We start from the raw sequence: 14,779 nt of genomic DNA on the forward strand, positions 1-14,779 counted from the left end.
TCAGAACAAGGACCTGTTAGAGGATCAGGACCTACTGCAAAGTCAAAACATGCTGAGAACAAACAATTGGTGAAGGAAAGAGATTGGGTAAAAACCTGTGTGAGAACCAGGGCCCATTGAGAACAGGAATCCAATTTTGGACACCAACAAGTGGAAAACAGGGCCGTATTTGGAAGAACTTCCTGATGGTGGACCGGAACCAACTACAGCGTCAACCACTGCTTAATAAAACAGCGATTACACCTGCTGAGGGACTAGCATCTACTTCTGGTGATCATAGATTTGTTTGGGAAAGAAATCTCAATTTAAGACCCTTATCTTGTGGCAAAACATGGGTTAACTCGAGAGAGGCTGATTCAGGACGAGAACCTGGTGACTGAAGATGACTAACCAGATGATAGCTACCTCTGGGAAGGTCCAGAACATACGACAGCCAATTGAGGACAGGTATCTGTTCAGAACCTGGTAGAGGAGCATGACTTATTGGCTAGCACGGATGTTCCCTGAAACACTAGGGTTGTAGGGGCACCGTTTCCTGTGGTGTCTTTTGGGCAAGTACAGTCTTGTGAACAATTAAGGATCACGGACAACTGCAGAACACTGAATTCCTTAAGAAAGAGAGACTCATTTAGAACTAACACCTGACAGAGGACCAGGACCAACAGCAGTCAAGACCTGCTGAGAACCAGCAAATGATGTAGGACATGGACCTGGTCGGAACCCTTTTAAGGACCAGGACTAAGTGGTGGGTTTATTTGAGACTAAAATCACCCATTTAAGACATGGGCCTACTGGCAGGTTCGGGTTTGCTCGAGGATGGCTAATTCGGTACAAGGACCTGACAATGACTAACCAGATGATAAGGACTTATTGCAAGGTCAAGACCCACTGACACCCAACAATTGACAGGGTACAATACCGGAGCAGAACTTGCTAGAGGCCCTTGACTTTTGCCAGCATGGATTTTCTTGCAAATGATATAGGAGCAGGATCTATTGCCAGGTAATAAGAAACGCTCGAGAACCCGACCTGAACTCCTGCAAAATATCGGTAGTCGAAGAAGACGTCAAAGCGATCAGAGCAAGTGAGTCAATATTTGCGGCAGATCATCACATCAAGTCGCCTCATTTGTGCTGTTTGTTGGACTAAAAGCTTGCAGACGCAACAGCACCGTACGTGTCTGGCGCCTATAAAAGTCTTGTAGGACCTTTGCTCGTCCTCACAACTTTCTGGTCCTCTTCGTCGTCATCTTCATCCTCCTTGGGCCCTACAAGTAAGCCTCACTCTTTTGTTTTGCAGTTGACCATAAGTGGCTTTGACTGTTTTTGTCATTCAGCGATGGCGTCGTCATGGCTTCAGGCATTGACCCTGTTGGTCCTGGTCGCAGCGTCCCAGTCTGCGGCCACTGACCCGCAACACCTCTGTGGGTCCCACCTGGTGGATGCCCTCTTTTTGGTGTGCGGCGACCGCGGTTTCTTCTACAACCCCAAGAGGGATGTTCACCCCCTCATGGGTCAGGCCGCAAACAGAAAAATGGTGTTAGCGTGTTAGCAACTGTCGTGACTGCCGTTTATTTGTGTATGCGTACAGGTTTCCTACCGCCACAGGTTGGTGGGCAGGCAGGTGGTGACAAGGGTGCGACGGAACTAGATTTCCAGGACCTCCAGGACCACATGGAGGTTCTGGTGAAGCGAGGAATTGTGGAGCAGTGCTGCCACAAGCCATGTAACATCTTCGAACTGCAGGACTACTGCAACTGACTGTTAGCTTAGCCTGACCTAGCTTAACCTGATGGGCTCGGTGACAGAGCAGCAATGTTTTTGTCAGCCATTTTTTCCAAAAAAATAAACTTTTATCAACTAATGCAGTAGTTGATGATGTTGTCTGGCTACCTAATATTTGATTTTGTGAATTGGGCTGATTGTTTTTCTTTTAACCGGTCACCATAAAACAGCACAAAACACTCTTTTACCCTGGGTCTTATATTTTGAATTATTTGAATTGTGTGACATCTTTTGGGGTAAATTTTAAGATCATAGATCCCTTAAACACCTAAGTCGTAGGAGCACCACTTCTTGTGGTGTGTCTTGGGAAAGCACAGTCTGGCGCCGCCTATCCCTCTGTAGGGCGTTTTTGGGGGTAGGAGATTACCACGCCACATGAAACATGTACTACTCTTTTCCATGGTTACCAGTAGCAGGATCAGCCGCTTTACCTGACTCTGATACAGCACCTTTATCATCTGGTTACCGTTGTTTTTCAGTAGACAGCGTCATATCGCTCTTCTGAGATAAGCTGGACCTCGGCATTGACGGGCAATAAAATAAAATAATCACCAACAACAGCCCTAGCTTCTGCCACATTTAGAGCTCTTCCCTGCAGTGCACTCATAACACCATCCATCCACATCAATCGCAGCCTCCCTCTTGGTCTTTCCATTTACTTCTGCTCTGTCGATCCTCTTCAACATTTGCTCATCCATCCTCTCCATGTGTCCAAACCAAACAAGTACTCTCTCATCCACACACTTGCTCAGTTCCACTACTACTCTAGTCCTGTTTCTCACAATTTCCTTTTTAAATTTGTGAAATATGCAACATGTCTTCGCATCTTCCATTGTCCCTTGTAATCCAATATGGCGGCCGCTCAAAAAGTCAAGTGACCCGTAAAATCCTCCATGGTTTTTAATTCAAAAAAATGTTCTTGGCTCACTTTACCAATGATAGTAAGTAATGATAATTTCAGTAAAAATTCTGAAACTCCTTACTGTCATTTAAATTTTACCCTATATTATCTCATCTCATTAGCCGCACCGCTTATCCTCAGTAGGGTCGCGGGGGTGCTGGAGCCCATCCCAGCAATCATCGGGCAGTGGGCAGGGGACACCCTGAACTGGTTGCTAGCCAATCGCAGTCCTATATTATATGAATGTAAAATACAGCTTGCAGCTAGAGTTAAGATCTTAAACCCGAACCCTTACTTGAACCCCAACCAGGGCCTGAAATGTCAATAATTAGTTCGGGCTTCGGGTCGGGCTCCTCTCTCGCTGCAGCGCTGCTTTTGATCTTATTTTTGATCTTTTCTTTTATTTAAATCCACAGCTTTTCTGCGTAGTTGTTTTTTAATCTCTCTAGCTGATTATTTTTACCCACCACTTTTCTCTTGCTGAGTTGCTGGCAGGCTTTCATCTCCCTTTTTTATTCACCTCTCTGCTCCTCTTTCTGAGCCGCTGCTTTTTTTTTTTTTAAATCCACTCGTCATTGTTCTTCATTGTCTCTCTCCCCTCTCTCTCATAAAAATGTATTGCTTCTGTGGTTATTTGCCCAAATTAATTCCAATTCAACTCCCCTCTGTAATTTAGCGTGCCAAAACGAAGCAATGAGGAGTAAAATAGGCCTAGATCTACTTTTTTGGCATTCTTGTACACATGTATACAGAACGAAATGACTATACATCTGACCCGCATTTTCCGAAAATGTATAAATACTTACGAAGTCAAAATAAGTATCTGATCAACTTTTCAGTCTCTGAAAAAGGATACTGTACAAAAAGTCATAGTTATGAGTGGTGCAAAAGTGCAAAGAGGAGCAGCTAAACAGATGTGCAGAAGTAGGCAGTAAGGTAAACATGTTTACTCTACAGTAAAAATAGAATAAGAAAATAATCTTAAGAATATTTAAAAAAAAAACGTTAAAAAAATTGATTAGTTTTCATTAAAACAATTAAAAAATACTCGAACTAACTTGATTACTTTCAATTACTTTTGGATTACTCCGATACCAAATATGCTAATAAAAGACAAAAGAAACTAAATATTAATAAAATGATGACTCACAACACGTGGTAAGCTCCTGGCTTTGATCTCTTTGATCTCCGGCAAAACTAACAAAAATGCGACAGAAACAAAATGAAAATAAATCCAATCACCTTGCCAACACCATTTTTGCCCTTCCATGTATTCCGTTACTCCCCAAGCCTGCTCAAAATGTAGTCATTTCATTCATATTTGGTTTATTTTGTCTTTTATTAGCATATTTGGTAATGGAGTAATCCATCAGTAATTGAAAGTAATCGAGTTAAAGTAACCCTACCCAACCCTGCGGGCTGGTTATTTTAGGCCCAATCTTACCTCTACTCGCAACTCCGTTCCTCAAAGCAGTAATCCTTTCAAACCACAGGGGGCGTCAACGTACAAATCCAAATCGCTACCACTGACCAAAACGCGAAGAGGAAGAAGCACTAGCGTAAACAGTTTAGTGCTGTTCTGCTAGTGACGCTGAATCGTCGACTTTTACGTTAAAAGCAAACACATAAAAACACAAAAAAAATTCTCGGTGGGGGTCGCCAACTAAAAGCCGAAAACATGCCGGAGAGTAAGTCATCCTTTTGTCATTTTCCACATTTGCTATTTACGTGACCGCTGCAAAACTAGAGCTAGCATAAGCTAACATGCCAGGCAGCTGCTTTTTGCCGAAGGGATGGAGGAGAATTCTTGCGCCTTGTTATAGATGCAGTTTGTTTATTTCCCTTAAACAAAATCATCTAGTAAATTATAACATCCTACAAAAATAGTCGAGAGTTTATGTACATGCAATAAAAATAAGGGTATTCTATGATCATCACAAAATAATTTGCCTGGCAAATTTGGGGAAAGAGACATGAACTGATTGTCGTTAAAAACAACGTAGTAAATGTTGTTTCCTACGAGATTAGACATGGTACTCCAGGAATGAGCAGGTAATAAAATGGAGCATCTGCTAGAGGTCAAAGAGTTTGTGTTCGATGTGAGAGGATACCATATTAGTGTTGTCTTCTCTCCTGTGGTAGCAAGACCCAGCAATATCCTCCAGACTGGGTAGAGAGCAGCCAATGATTTTAAGGGCTGTGTTGATGACTTTCTGCGAGGGTTTCCTGTCTGTTGCTGTGTACCCACCACACAGCGCTGTCATGCTGTATGTCAGTATGCTCTATTGTGGCTCTGAGGAACGACAACAGCATTTTCTGTTACAGATTGTTTTTACAGAGCACTCTCAGGAAATGGAACTGCTGTGCCTTCCCCACGTATTAAATCAAAATGAAATTGAAATGGGGTGGCGTGGAGAGTCATTTCACACTTGTTCCTGTTTTTTTTGTTAGTGTAGCGTGAAAATAGTAAAAGTTTGAAAAGGCCCGTTTCCAGAGGCCAACCCAAACCCCCAAAAAGTTGAGAAAATAAGACTTTATTAGTACTTGAGGAATGAGCTGACTGAGGCTGCAACCGTGACTTAAATCCAGGAAATGGCGACAGGGAGTAGCAAAATTTCAAGTTGCTTATCTGTTCGATGTGGGTTTACGTTTCACAGCGGAGAGTTACTCCAACCCTCTGGCCCCTGAGGGTCACGATGTGGACGACAGATCAGCCGCTCAGTAAGTATTAACTGACACTCTCCTATATGCTTACAGTAAAAGTGTTTGTTCACCAAAATGTTTGCGTGGTCCTGCAGGTCGAAGTTGACCAACGATGACTTCAGAAAATTGCTCATGACCCCGAGAGCCACGCCTTCTTCGGCTCCACCTTCCAAGTCTCGACATCATGAGTGCGTTTTTGCTAAAAGGCTAAAATTCATTTTAACAGCATAACATCACACTATGCCTTTAGCTCTGCAAGATTATCAACATTAGATGATAACTTAAATGACTACAACTTAAATAAAATCACAATAACAGTGTTGTTGTGTTTTACCCAGAATGCCAAGGGACTACAATGAAGATGAAGATCCTGCCGCAAGGAGGAGAAAGAAAAAGAGGTTAAAATCTATTCTTCAAACATCGGTTATATTTGCCCGTTGACTGACTGATGCCGTATGTGTGCATTCAATAGCTACTATGCTAAGCTACGACTGCAGGAGGTTGAACGAGAACGCGAGCTGGCCGAGAAATACCGAGACCGTGCTAGAGAGAGGCGAGATGGAGTCAACAAGGACTACGAGGAGACTGAACTCATTAGCACCACTGCTAACTACAGAGCTGTCGGACCTTCAGCCGAAGCGTGAGTGCAATTGGAGCAATCTGTCATGATGGCGTGGTTTGTGCTAACTTGCTAATGTTATGCAGGGACAAATCCGCAGCAGAGAAACGGCGTCAGTTGATCCAGGAGTCCAAGTTCTTGGGTGGTGATATGGAGCATACTCACTTGGTGAAAGGTCTCGACTTTGCTCTGCTGCAGAAAGTGAGACATGCACAATTGCACACACAAATGATTTCTGTGTTTTGGAGATTTAAATCAATGCACTTGTTTTTACATTTTTTCGTGTGTGTCAGGTGAGAGCTGAGATTAACAGCAAAGAGAAAGAAGAAGAAGACTTGATGGAGAAAGTTCAGAAGGAAGCCAAGTAGGACCTCAGTCTCCTGGCCGTCGTCATGACTGACGTAGATTACCATCAAAGCAAACGTCCTCTTTTCCTTTGTCATTGTGTGTGTGGCAGAAAAGACGTCGAACCAGAGGAGAAGATTGAGTTCAAGACTCGTCTTGGTGAGTTCAAGTTGGAACGGGATAGCCGTGTCTTTTTCTCAAGTAGCTGCTAGAGATGCACTATACAAAGATCTGAAAAGCTTACGTTTAAGAGGAAACACCTTATGACAAAACTCACTTGAGAGTAATTGCAGGGCTAGTTTGCCAACTTGCAATCGCTGTAGAAACCTGCTTCTAAATTGCTGCAACTTCTCACGATCCCCTGGCTTCGCATTAAAATGTCATTAGTGGTTAAAAAAAGGCAATATTGATTTGAATAATAAGCAAAAATATATGACCTTTTACACAAAGTTCATTTTTTTAATATGCGCAGGTCAGGAAAACTGTTATTTATTTTGCATAACACAAGGCTCATGTAAAGGTAGATGACATGATTGTCCGTCATCTTTCTGCCAATGCTAGGAAAAATAAAACCGTGTGGTTTGGAGACACCATAGTTTGTCTTTTTCCTTGTGCTTTGTAGCACTCGTTTCAGACTAGTTTTGACTAAGGCCTATACAAATAAACATGACTTGACCTCACTTGGAGGTTGCACAACACAATAGAGTATCTCTTTTAAGTGTCATAATTGGTGACTGCTGTTAAGATGTAATTTCGGCATTTGGGGAAAAAAATGCTGCTTCAAATTTCCATATCGACCAGCAGTCATGAATGCCCAACATGGAAAACCAATGTCATCTAGTGTCAGTGAAAAGACCTGAGCACAAGTCAATAATTAACACCATTTTCAGACCTAAACGCGTTTTTCCAAACTTCATATTACTTTAAAAATAAACCAAAAGGTAATTTTTAATAAAATTGTAATTATAAGTTTTCACTTTTTTGTAACCCTCTAGAGCTCTTGTTGGTGATAGGAATGAGTGGAGAGGTGTTGTAAAAGGATAGTGGGATGTTCTAAGGGATGGGCAGGGCACTTGTATGATGCGGCAGGGGTAAACCAGTGAAAGCTGAAGAGCCCTGCTGTTGAACAGAAGAGTGTGTTGTGTCACCCTGACCCGAGTGACATGTCCGCTTTCTTGTGTCCCGTTTCATCTGGAGGGACAAAAGCATGACCGACTTGGGTGCCGAGGTGCTTAACTTGTTTGGGTGTTTGGGCATGTGGGTTGGCCATGGTCCCCAAAAATTTTGTGTGTGATTTTTGCTACTTTTTGCTTCTTTTTTTTCCCCTTTATTTTTGTATGTGTTTGTCTTGCTGTCGGTCACCCCTTTCAAGGGATATGACCAGGGTAGAAAGATAGATAGATGATGGATAGTAACCCTCTTGCCGGCTGCTTATTAAAAGAAAATCCATAGAATCTATTTGAAGATTGTCTCTGATTGAAATGCAGTGATTAATCACAAATGATAGTTTCCTCATTGACAACTTTACATTCTAAAACATTGCCTTAAAACATCTTGCATCTGACAGGTCGCAACATCTACCGCATGGTGTTCCGCTCGGGCGTGATGGAGCGCAACGAGCTCTTCCTGCCAGGCCGCATGGCCTACGTGGTGGACCTGGATGACGAGTTTACCGACACCGACATTCCCACCACACTGATTCGCAGCAAAGCCGACTGTCCCAGTATGGAGGTACGCACCTAATCATCGCCTGTTAAAAGGGTTTGTGCTTATTCTGCATTTTCACGCCTGAAATAGGCGCAGACGACGCTGAGCACCAACGACATCGTCATCTCCAAACTGACACAAATTCTCTCCTACCTCCGCCAAGGAACCCGACACAAGAAGATTAAGAAGAAAGACAAAGGTGATCTTGTAATAAATGGACATGAAACTAAAACAAATGTGGATGTAACACACCGAGTGTTTATGCTTAAATGTACTTCAGGTAAAATGGATGAAAAAAGAGCTCCAGAAGCTGATATCGGGTCCGTAGCTAACAATTTTCGGTCACTTCTTTTCTTCCTTTTGGCTCCTTTTCACATTGTGTGTCGTGTTTTGCACAGGATCTTTGACGACATCAGCGACTACGTGCCACCTGCCGTAGCCTCGTCCAAACCGCACAAGGAAAAAGAAAGACGCCGAGACCGGGACAGAGAGGACGAGAAGAAGCGAAGACAGGCTTACTTTGAAAAAGAACAACAGGTCAAATTACACAGTATTGTTTTACACTTTATGCACACAAAGCCTGTATTCTGCAATATCCAAACTAAAGGTCCCAAATTTGCTATTAAAGCCTAAATCAATATTATATCACGGCCCCTAGTGGTGCTAAAATACTTCAGTCATTTAAATAGAACACACATGATTCAATTTATGAGCAAAACTGTGTGTACTATCTCACAAACACGACTTAAAGGCTTAGAGATTTTTAACTTGAGACGCCTCAATGAAGAAACTGACAATTTTGACGGCCATCCTACTACTACGGAAGCCAGAATGACGATATAGTGAAGTTGGCTTGTCCCAGTGTTGCTTTTAGCGCTTAACAGTCTCTTACCTACCACAGCTAAACCCTTTACGTGTTGATCAAGTAAGTCATATTATTCTGGCGTCTTCAAAATTTTTGCCAATGTTTTCATCTCTAGGCACTCATGTTTGCCGCTTAGCTGCAGGCTATGGCCCGCCGTTAGCCTCTGTTGGTATTGTTAGCTGCCTTCTCTAAATAAAGCTTGCTTCACCCCCTCAGTATTATTCACGTTCCACAGCAGGCCTTGCAAGCAAATGTGACTGAGTTTGGTGATTCAGGCATCTGGGAGTTGTCATCTTTGATAGTTTTTCGCAGTTTTACCTTCTCTGGCCTCTCATGTAAATGAGGTCCATTATTCAAGGTCCCAATGCCTGACAAATTCTCCTTGCTCTTGCATACTTGCTGGCCTTCATTGTAACTTCTCCAGCTAGCAAATAAAGTTAGATGCTTACATGAGCTCTGACCAACTCCAACTGCCGTGGGTGTATCCTCGGGGTTCATATGGGTGCTTAAAATCCTTGAAAATGCTTGACTTTTTATGTTGTGTTTTCAAGGTTTGAAAAGGGCTTGAATTTTGGGTGACATGCTTGTAAAAGCTGGAAATCGTTGCCATGTTCTTCTGCATTCGGACTCATTAGATAACACATTCAATGAAGAGAACTAAAACATGTCTGCTTAAAAATGACGCTGACACTTCTCTTTATTGGCTTCGTTTTGCCATTGCATTTTTTCTTCCCTTGTGTTTGACGGCAACATGTATGTGTATGGCATAGTCCTTTGAAGCATCATCGCCCCCTATGGGTCGCGCCCAAGAGGACAGCTGCACGCTACAACTCAACAGGGCACTATGAAATGTGTATTACCGCAAGGATTACGTATCAATTATAGACATTTATTATGAGCCATACAAGAAATGAAGGTAGTGGTTTTCACTGGTTAATTGTAAGGGGACGAACTTCCTGCAACTGACATTGTAAGCTACATATTACTGTCATGTTTAGCCAACACCTATATCGGGAAAGATTTCGTCTCAAAAATATTGTTCAGATCCACAAATCTATTCAGGATTTACTCAAAATTTAAAAATATGTCTTGAAAAGTGCACATGCAAGATAAAAACGTATATATTGATCACATGTATTTTTTGGGCAATGCAAAGAACATAATTCACACCTGATTTTCTTTTAAAGGTGCTAAAGAAATTGAAAAAATGCATTTGAGAGACTTCGAAAACTGCTTGAATTTGGCCATTAAAAAGCTGTACAAATCCTCTGTATTTTGTTGTCACTCTTGGGGATTACCAACTGCTTTCATGTCCTATCGCTGGCTGAAATTAATTTTTGCTTACACTATAAAGTAAGTGATTAAGCTTCTGAGTTGCCACGTAGTATTCTTCGTACTAAAATCTGCAAATTCAGTGCAACTGTTTAAATCTAGGCTTAAAACACACTTCTCTTCTATAGTTTATGAATAATCTTTATTTTATGTTCACAAAATCTGTGTATTATTTGTTCGTGGAACATCCACTGCATCCTGGAAGGGGGGGGATTACCTCATGTGCGGTCCCTTCTCAAGGTTTCTTCATTTTTCTCATGTTGAGGTTTTTGAGTTTTTCCTTGCCCTCATGTAGGTTTTAGATCAGGGGATGGTGTCATAATAGTCTGTGGTTTGCAATAATCTGTGGTCTGTGCAGCCCTTTGAGACTCTTTGTGATTATGGGCTATACAAATAAGCATGACTCGACTTGACTCCCTAAACTACGACAACCTCTAATGGTGAGCTGTTACACACTGTCCCTTAAAGCTTTTATGGGATGGACCTATTATCTGATGATGCTATTCAGATACCTTTTACAATTATTACGCAAATTAAGAATACCCTGTTAGATTTCCCTGAATCCAGAACTGCCACAAATTTTGAACACATCGCCGTTATCAGTTATAAAAAAGTTGAAGTAAACCAAATAACCAAATCGTCCAGGACTAATGCTAACACTTGCAGGGTTAATAATCACTTACAACATAAAAAATACACAAATGAGTTTTAAATGCAATTAATGAATTATAGTAATAATGAAAACAAACCATTCCGCCTGTGTTTGTGTGTGTTCTTGTAGGTGGTGGAGGAAGCAGATACAGGTATGTGCTATCAAAACATGAGATTAATTGCTATCTACTCTTCAAATATGGATTTATTTTTGTCAATGTGTATGCGGCGCAGGTCCAGGTTCAGTACGGGATCAGCTGAAGTTGATCAACGAAAAGTTTGCTGGTGCTGCGGGGAACCAATGGAAGGACCAGGATGCATATCCTAGTCATATGATATGAGCTAATGTTCATATCATAAATGTGCTAACTAACGTCGACGTGTGCAATAACTAGTTTCCTTAACGTGTTGCACGCCTGTCCCGAGAAGAGAAACAAAGGAACATCTGGGAGATTTCTTCGGGGGTTCCAACTCTTACGCTGAGTGCTACCCCGCTACGTAAGTTGCGAGTATAATTTAACACCGGTGACTTTGCAGATTAAAAGGAGCATGTGCATGCGCTCATGTTTGTAGGATGGATGACCTGGCTGTGGACAGTGACGAGGAAGCCGACTATAGCAAAATGGACCAAGTAGGATTTTTTTTTAGTTTTGTTGAGTTATTTTTCAACGTTGAACAGTGATTCCAGGTGACCGGCTTTGTGTTTGGCGTTACAGGGTAACAAGAAAGGACCACTAGGTCGCTGGGACTTTGACACTCAGGAGGAATATTCGGACTACATGAACAACAAAGAGGCACTGCCTAAGTAAGTGCCAGGACCAGAGTTTTGCAAAAGTGAACATATACCTCTCACTAGTGATGTTCAATACTCAATATCACTTGAAAAAGGAAACTATACACCAAACCTGCTGTTCGTGCAAGTGTCCAGCAGATGGGACTAATTCCCCATAAATACCCAGAGCACAATCCACATCGTCAATAGTCAAGTTTATTTGTGACGCCCTTAATCACAAGGAGTCTCAACTGGCTGTACAGACCACAGATTATTGTGAACTACAGACTATCACCACACCAAACCCTGATTTAAAACCTACGTGAGGGCAAGGAAGAACTCAAAACCTCAGCTTGAGGAAATGCCCATTTAGTTGTTCCTGTATAAGGCCATGCCTCGTCCCCATTTGGTCCCTACCATGCAATACTGGTGACACACAACCAAATATGCGCGTATAAACTGATCCCTGATTTTAGGATTTAATTTTATAGCTTTAAATATGGCTTGTATGTGAGTTTATATAATAAAATCCATTGCAGCCTGGCCTTCCTAGAAGAGGGGATTACCTCATGTGCAGTCCCTTCTCACGTAACGGAATACATTTAACGGTGTTACACAATTAGGATACACATATTTTTATGCAATCTTTTACAGGTACATTAAAACCAAATACAGGTATAATAGTAAAAAGAAGGATGACTTTTCAGGACGACAATTTTATTTAAAGTATGTTTACATATAGACCCTTTTCTTGTTTGTAAACAAGTGTGACAGCCTAGTTGCACGCGCCTTGTTGACGCAGAACAGTGGGATTCATGTCAGATGATACCAGCCAATTAACTGACAAAGATCTTGGATCGTAAATAGTAGCATCTTGAATAAGCACAAAGTATGTGCAAGCAGCAAGATAGCGACTTTACTTTAGTGATCAAAGTCAACAAAAACATGTTCTTTTGATCGGCGCTACACATGGATTGTTGCTCTCAAATGTAACAACATACTCTCACAATTGCACAACTATACTTACTCTCATACTGAGCGTCATACCCACGCACAAACACAACTATTCTTTCTCATACATACTACTATACTCTCTCACACAGATAGTGAAGTTTTTGTGTGTGATATCAAAAATGTGCATTGTGTTTTTTTATTTTTTTTGAAGTTTTCATACAATATGTGTACTTTGTTATTTGCAGTAGACTGGCATAGTAGACTACGGAGGATTAATATTATGTTAGTAGTATGTATTAGTAATGTATATATATAATATTGATTTTGGGGAGTCAGGAGAGCAGGGAATTATGACAATCTAAACAAGAGGAGATATCACCGCTAAAGTTTGACATACATTTTTGATAAATATTTGACTTATCATTTCGGTGAATTCTTATCTCTCGCCAATATTGACAAATTCTGATATTTTAGACCTGAATTGTCTTCAGTGTCATTGATAACGTGTATGCCCTCAGGGCCGCGTTCCAGTACGGCATCAAGATGTCGGAAGGCCGCAAGACGCGGCGCTTCAAGGAGACCAACGAAAAGGCGGAGCTGGACCGCCAGTGGAAGAAGATCAGCGCGGTGAGAATAAAATTGTCTTTATTGTCTTTGATATTGATAAGGAAGTGTGAATTTCCCTACAGGGATGAATAAAGTATCTGTCTGTCTATCTCTATCTATCTATCTGTCATCTCTCTAGCTCTCTAGCTCTCTATCTATGTGGTGAAGCATTGTCTGCACTCATGGAACTCTAGTGTAATCGCGTTATAAAGACTTTATAGAGGAAAATAAAATCAAGACTGTCGGAATAAACAAGCAAAACCACATACAACGTAGTGCTTAGATACTGGCTCAAGTTATAATAATAGGGCAATGAAAGAATAGTGAACCATGAACAAGAGAACAATGAAAAGTTGTGCAAAAACATTTGCAGCAACAAAATTCTTGTTCTGCTGTCCTTTCTAATTGATATCAACCCTGTTTGTTGTTCCAGATTATTGAAAAGAGGAAGAAACTGGAGGCAGACGGGTGAGTTTTTGTTATACTGGGAAATTTTCACTCTTGGACTCCTTAACTATGACATATTTGATGCATTTGTTACAAATGTAGCCCAATATATATTTAAATGAAAATTGCAGCTAAATCGTTTTTAAAATATTTTTTAGGTATTAAAAAATGCTATAGACCAAGGGTGTCAAACTCAGCTTAGTTTGGGAGTGGGACTAGTAAAGTATTGGCATAAAAAGTGTGCTTAAGCTGGACTACCCGGGGGTCTTTTTGGAGGGTTATAATTAGATTATGATTCAGGGATGTAAGATTTGATTATAAAACAATTGTTAAGGTTTTTTACCTCTGAATATTTTTTCTCTTTCACAGGGATTTAATCTTTTTGTGATTAATTTTCCCTTCAGCTTATTTAAAATTGAGGAAACTCACGCAGACTGGGAAAAAATAGCTTACAAACACAAATATTTAAATGATGTTTTTGTGTTTTTTTATGAAAAGTTTTAACTGAAAAGGAGAACTTCACTGTTAGATTTCATATTCATTATAGATAGGAGCTAATGCTTTTTTACACTCCTGCATAGACACCCAGGTGCTGTTTTAAATGTAGCCTTAAACCGTGAAATAACATAGGAATGGGTTTCATCAATGTTCTCTGGTTGATTAATGGTGGTCAGCAAATACAGCTTCAATGGGTGCTTTGCAAGTGGTGCCTGGCTTTGGTGACATCCAGTGTCCATATTTGAAATAGTTTGACGCTGTTCGGCTCATTTTTCTCTTCTGCTTCTCTCAACATTGCCCCGCGGGCCATAAACTATGATGTAGGGGTCAGAAGTGTTGCCGCTAATTGCTTTTTCTGTGTTTCTTTCCCACAGGGTGGACATGAAGCGTCCCAAATACTGAACCTGGTCCCTTGTTATGTTTGATGAATCACTTTGGTCAATTAGCAGTACGACTGCATACTTGTATGATTAAAATACATTTTGAAATATAAAAAAAAATCATGGCCTAACCTTGGTTCTATCTTTTAAGTTTTTTAAAAAGTGTGGCTGGTTCCTTTTGATCATTTCAACCGGTGAACGTGAATAAAATGTCG

The 14,779-nt window shown here is 41.0% G+C and overlaps 2 protein-coding genes across 2 annotated transcripts; both read left to right on the top strand.

The window, feature by feature from the left end:
- The first annotated feature begins 1,338 nt into the window (after nt 1–1,338).
- ins (preproinsulin) lies at nt 1,339–1,760 on the top strand. Its single transcript, XM_088321045.1, has 2 exons — nt 1,339–1,513; nt 1,591–1,760. Exons 1-2 carry the CDS (start codon nt 1,339–1,341, stop codon nt 1,758–1,760), a joined length of 345 nt encoding a protein of 114 aa, XP_088177171.1.
- Nucleotides 1,761–4,202: 2,442 nt separating this feature from the next.
- ik (IK cytokine) lies at nt 4,203–14,753 on the top strand. The gene is made up of 20 exons (XM_088321783.1): nt 4,203–4,373; nt 5,343–5,406; nt 5,484–5,576; nt 5,727–5,786; nt 5,861–6,028; nt 6,094–6,208; nt 6,301–6,371; nt 6,465–6,511; nt 7,920–8,083; nt 8,150–8,258; nt 8,340–8,379; nt 8,458–8,596; nt 11,038–11,059; nt 11,142–11,225; nt 11,321–11,405; nt 11,481–11,538; nt 11,624–11,712; nt 13,152–13,260; nt 13,673–13,707; nt 14,559–14,753. The coding sequence occupies exons 1-20, from the start codon at nt 4,364–4,366 to the stop codon at nt 14,584–14,586; spliced, it is 1,590 nt and encodes a 529-aa protein (XP_088177909.1). The 5' UTR covers nt 4,203–4,363; the 3' UTR covers nt 14,587–14,753.
- The last annotated feature ends 26 nt before the right edge of the window (nt 14,754–14,779 follow it).

This window comes from Urocampus carinirostris, chromosome 17 (genome assembly GCF_059441175.1).
Source record: "Urocampus carinirostris isolate Australia breed hairy pipefish chromosome 17, RoL_Ucar_1.0, whole genome shotgun sequence".
In the NCBI taxonomy this organism is placed as follows: Eukaryota; Metazoa; Chordata; class Actinopteri; order Syngnathiformes; family Syngnathidae; genus Urocampus; species Urocampus carinirostris.

Coding starts and splice junctions, on each gene's coding strand:
- ik (XM_088321783.1), top strand. Junction 8,597..11,037: donor ACTTTGAAAAAGAACAACAG/GTCAAATTACAC, acceptor GTGTTCTTGTAG/GTGGTGGAGGAAGCAGATAC. Junction 11,713..13,151: donor AACAAAGAGGCACTGCCTAA/GTAAGTGCCAGG, acceptor GTATGCCCTCAG/GGCCGCGTTCCAGTACGGCA.
- ins (XM_088321045.1), top strand. CDS start 1,339: ATGGCGTCGTCATGGCTTCAGGCATTGACCCTGTTGGTCCTGGTCGCA. Junction 1,514..1,590: donor GGATGTTCACCCCCTCATGG/GTCAGGCCGCAA, acceptor GTATGCGTACAG/GTTTCCTACCGCCACAGGTT.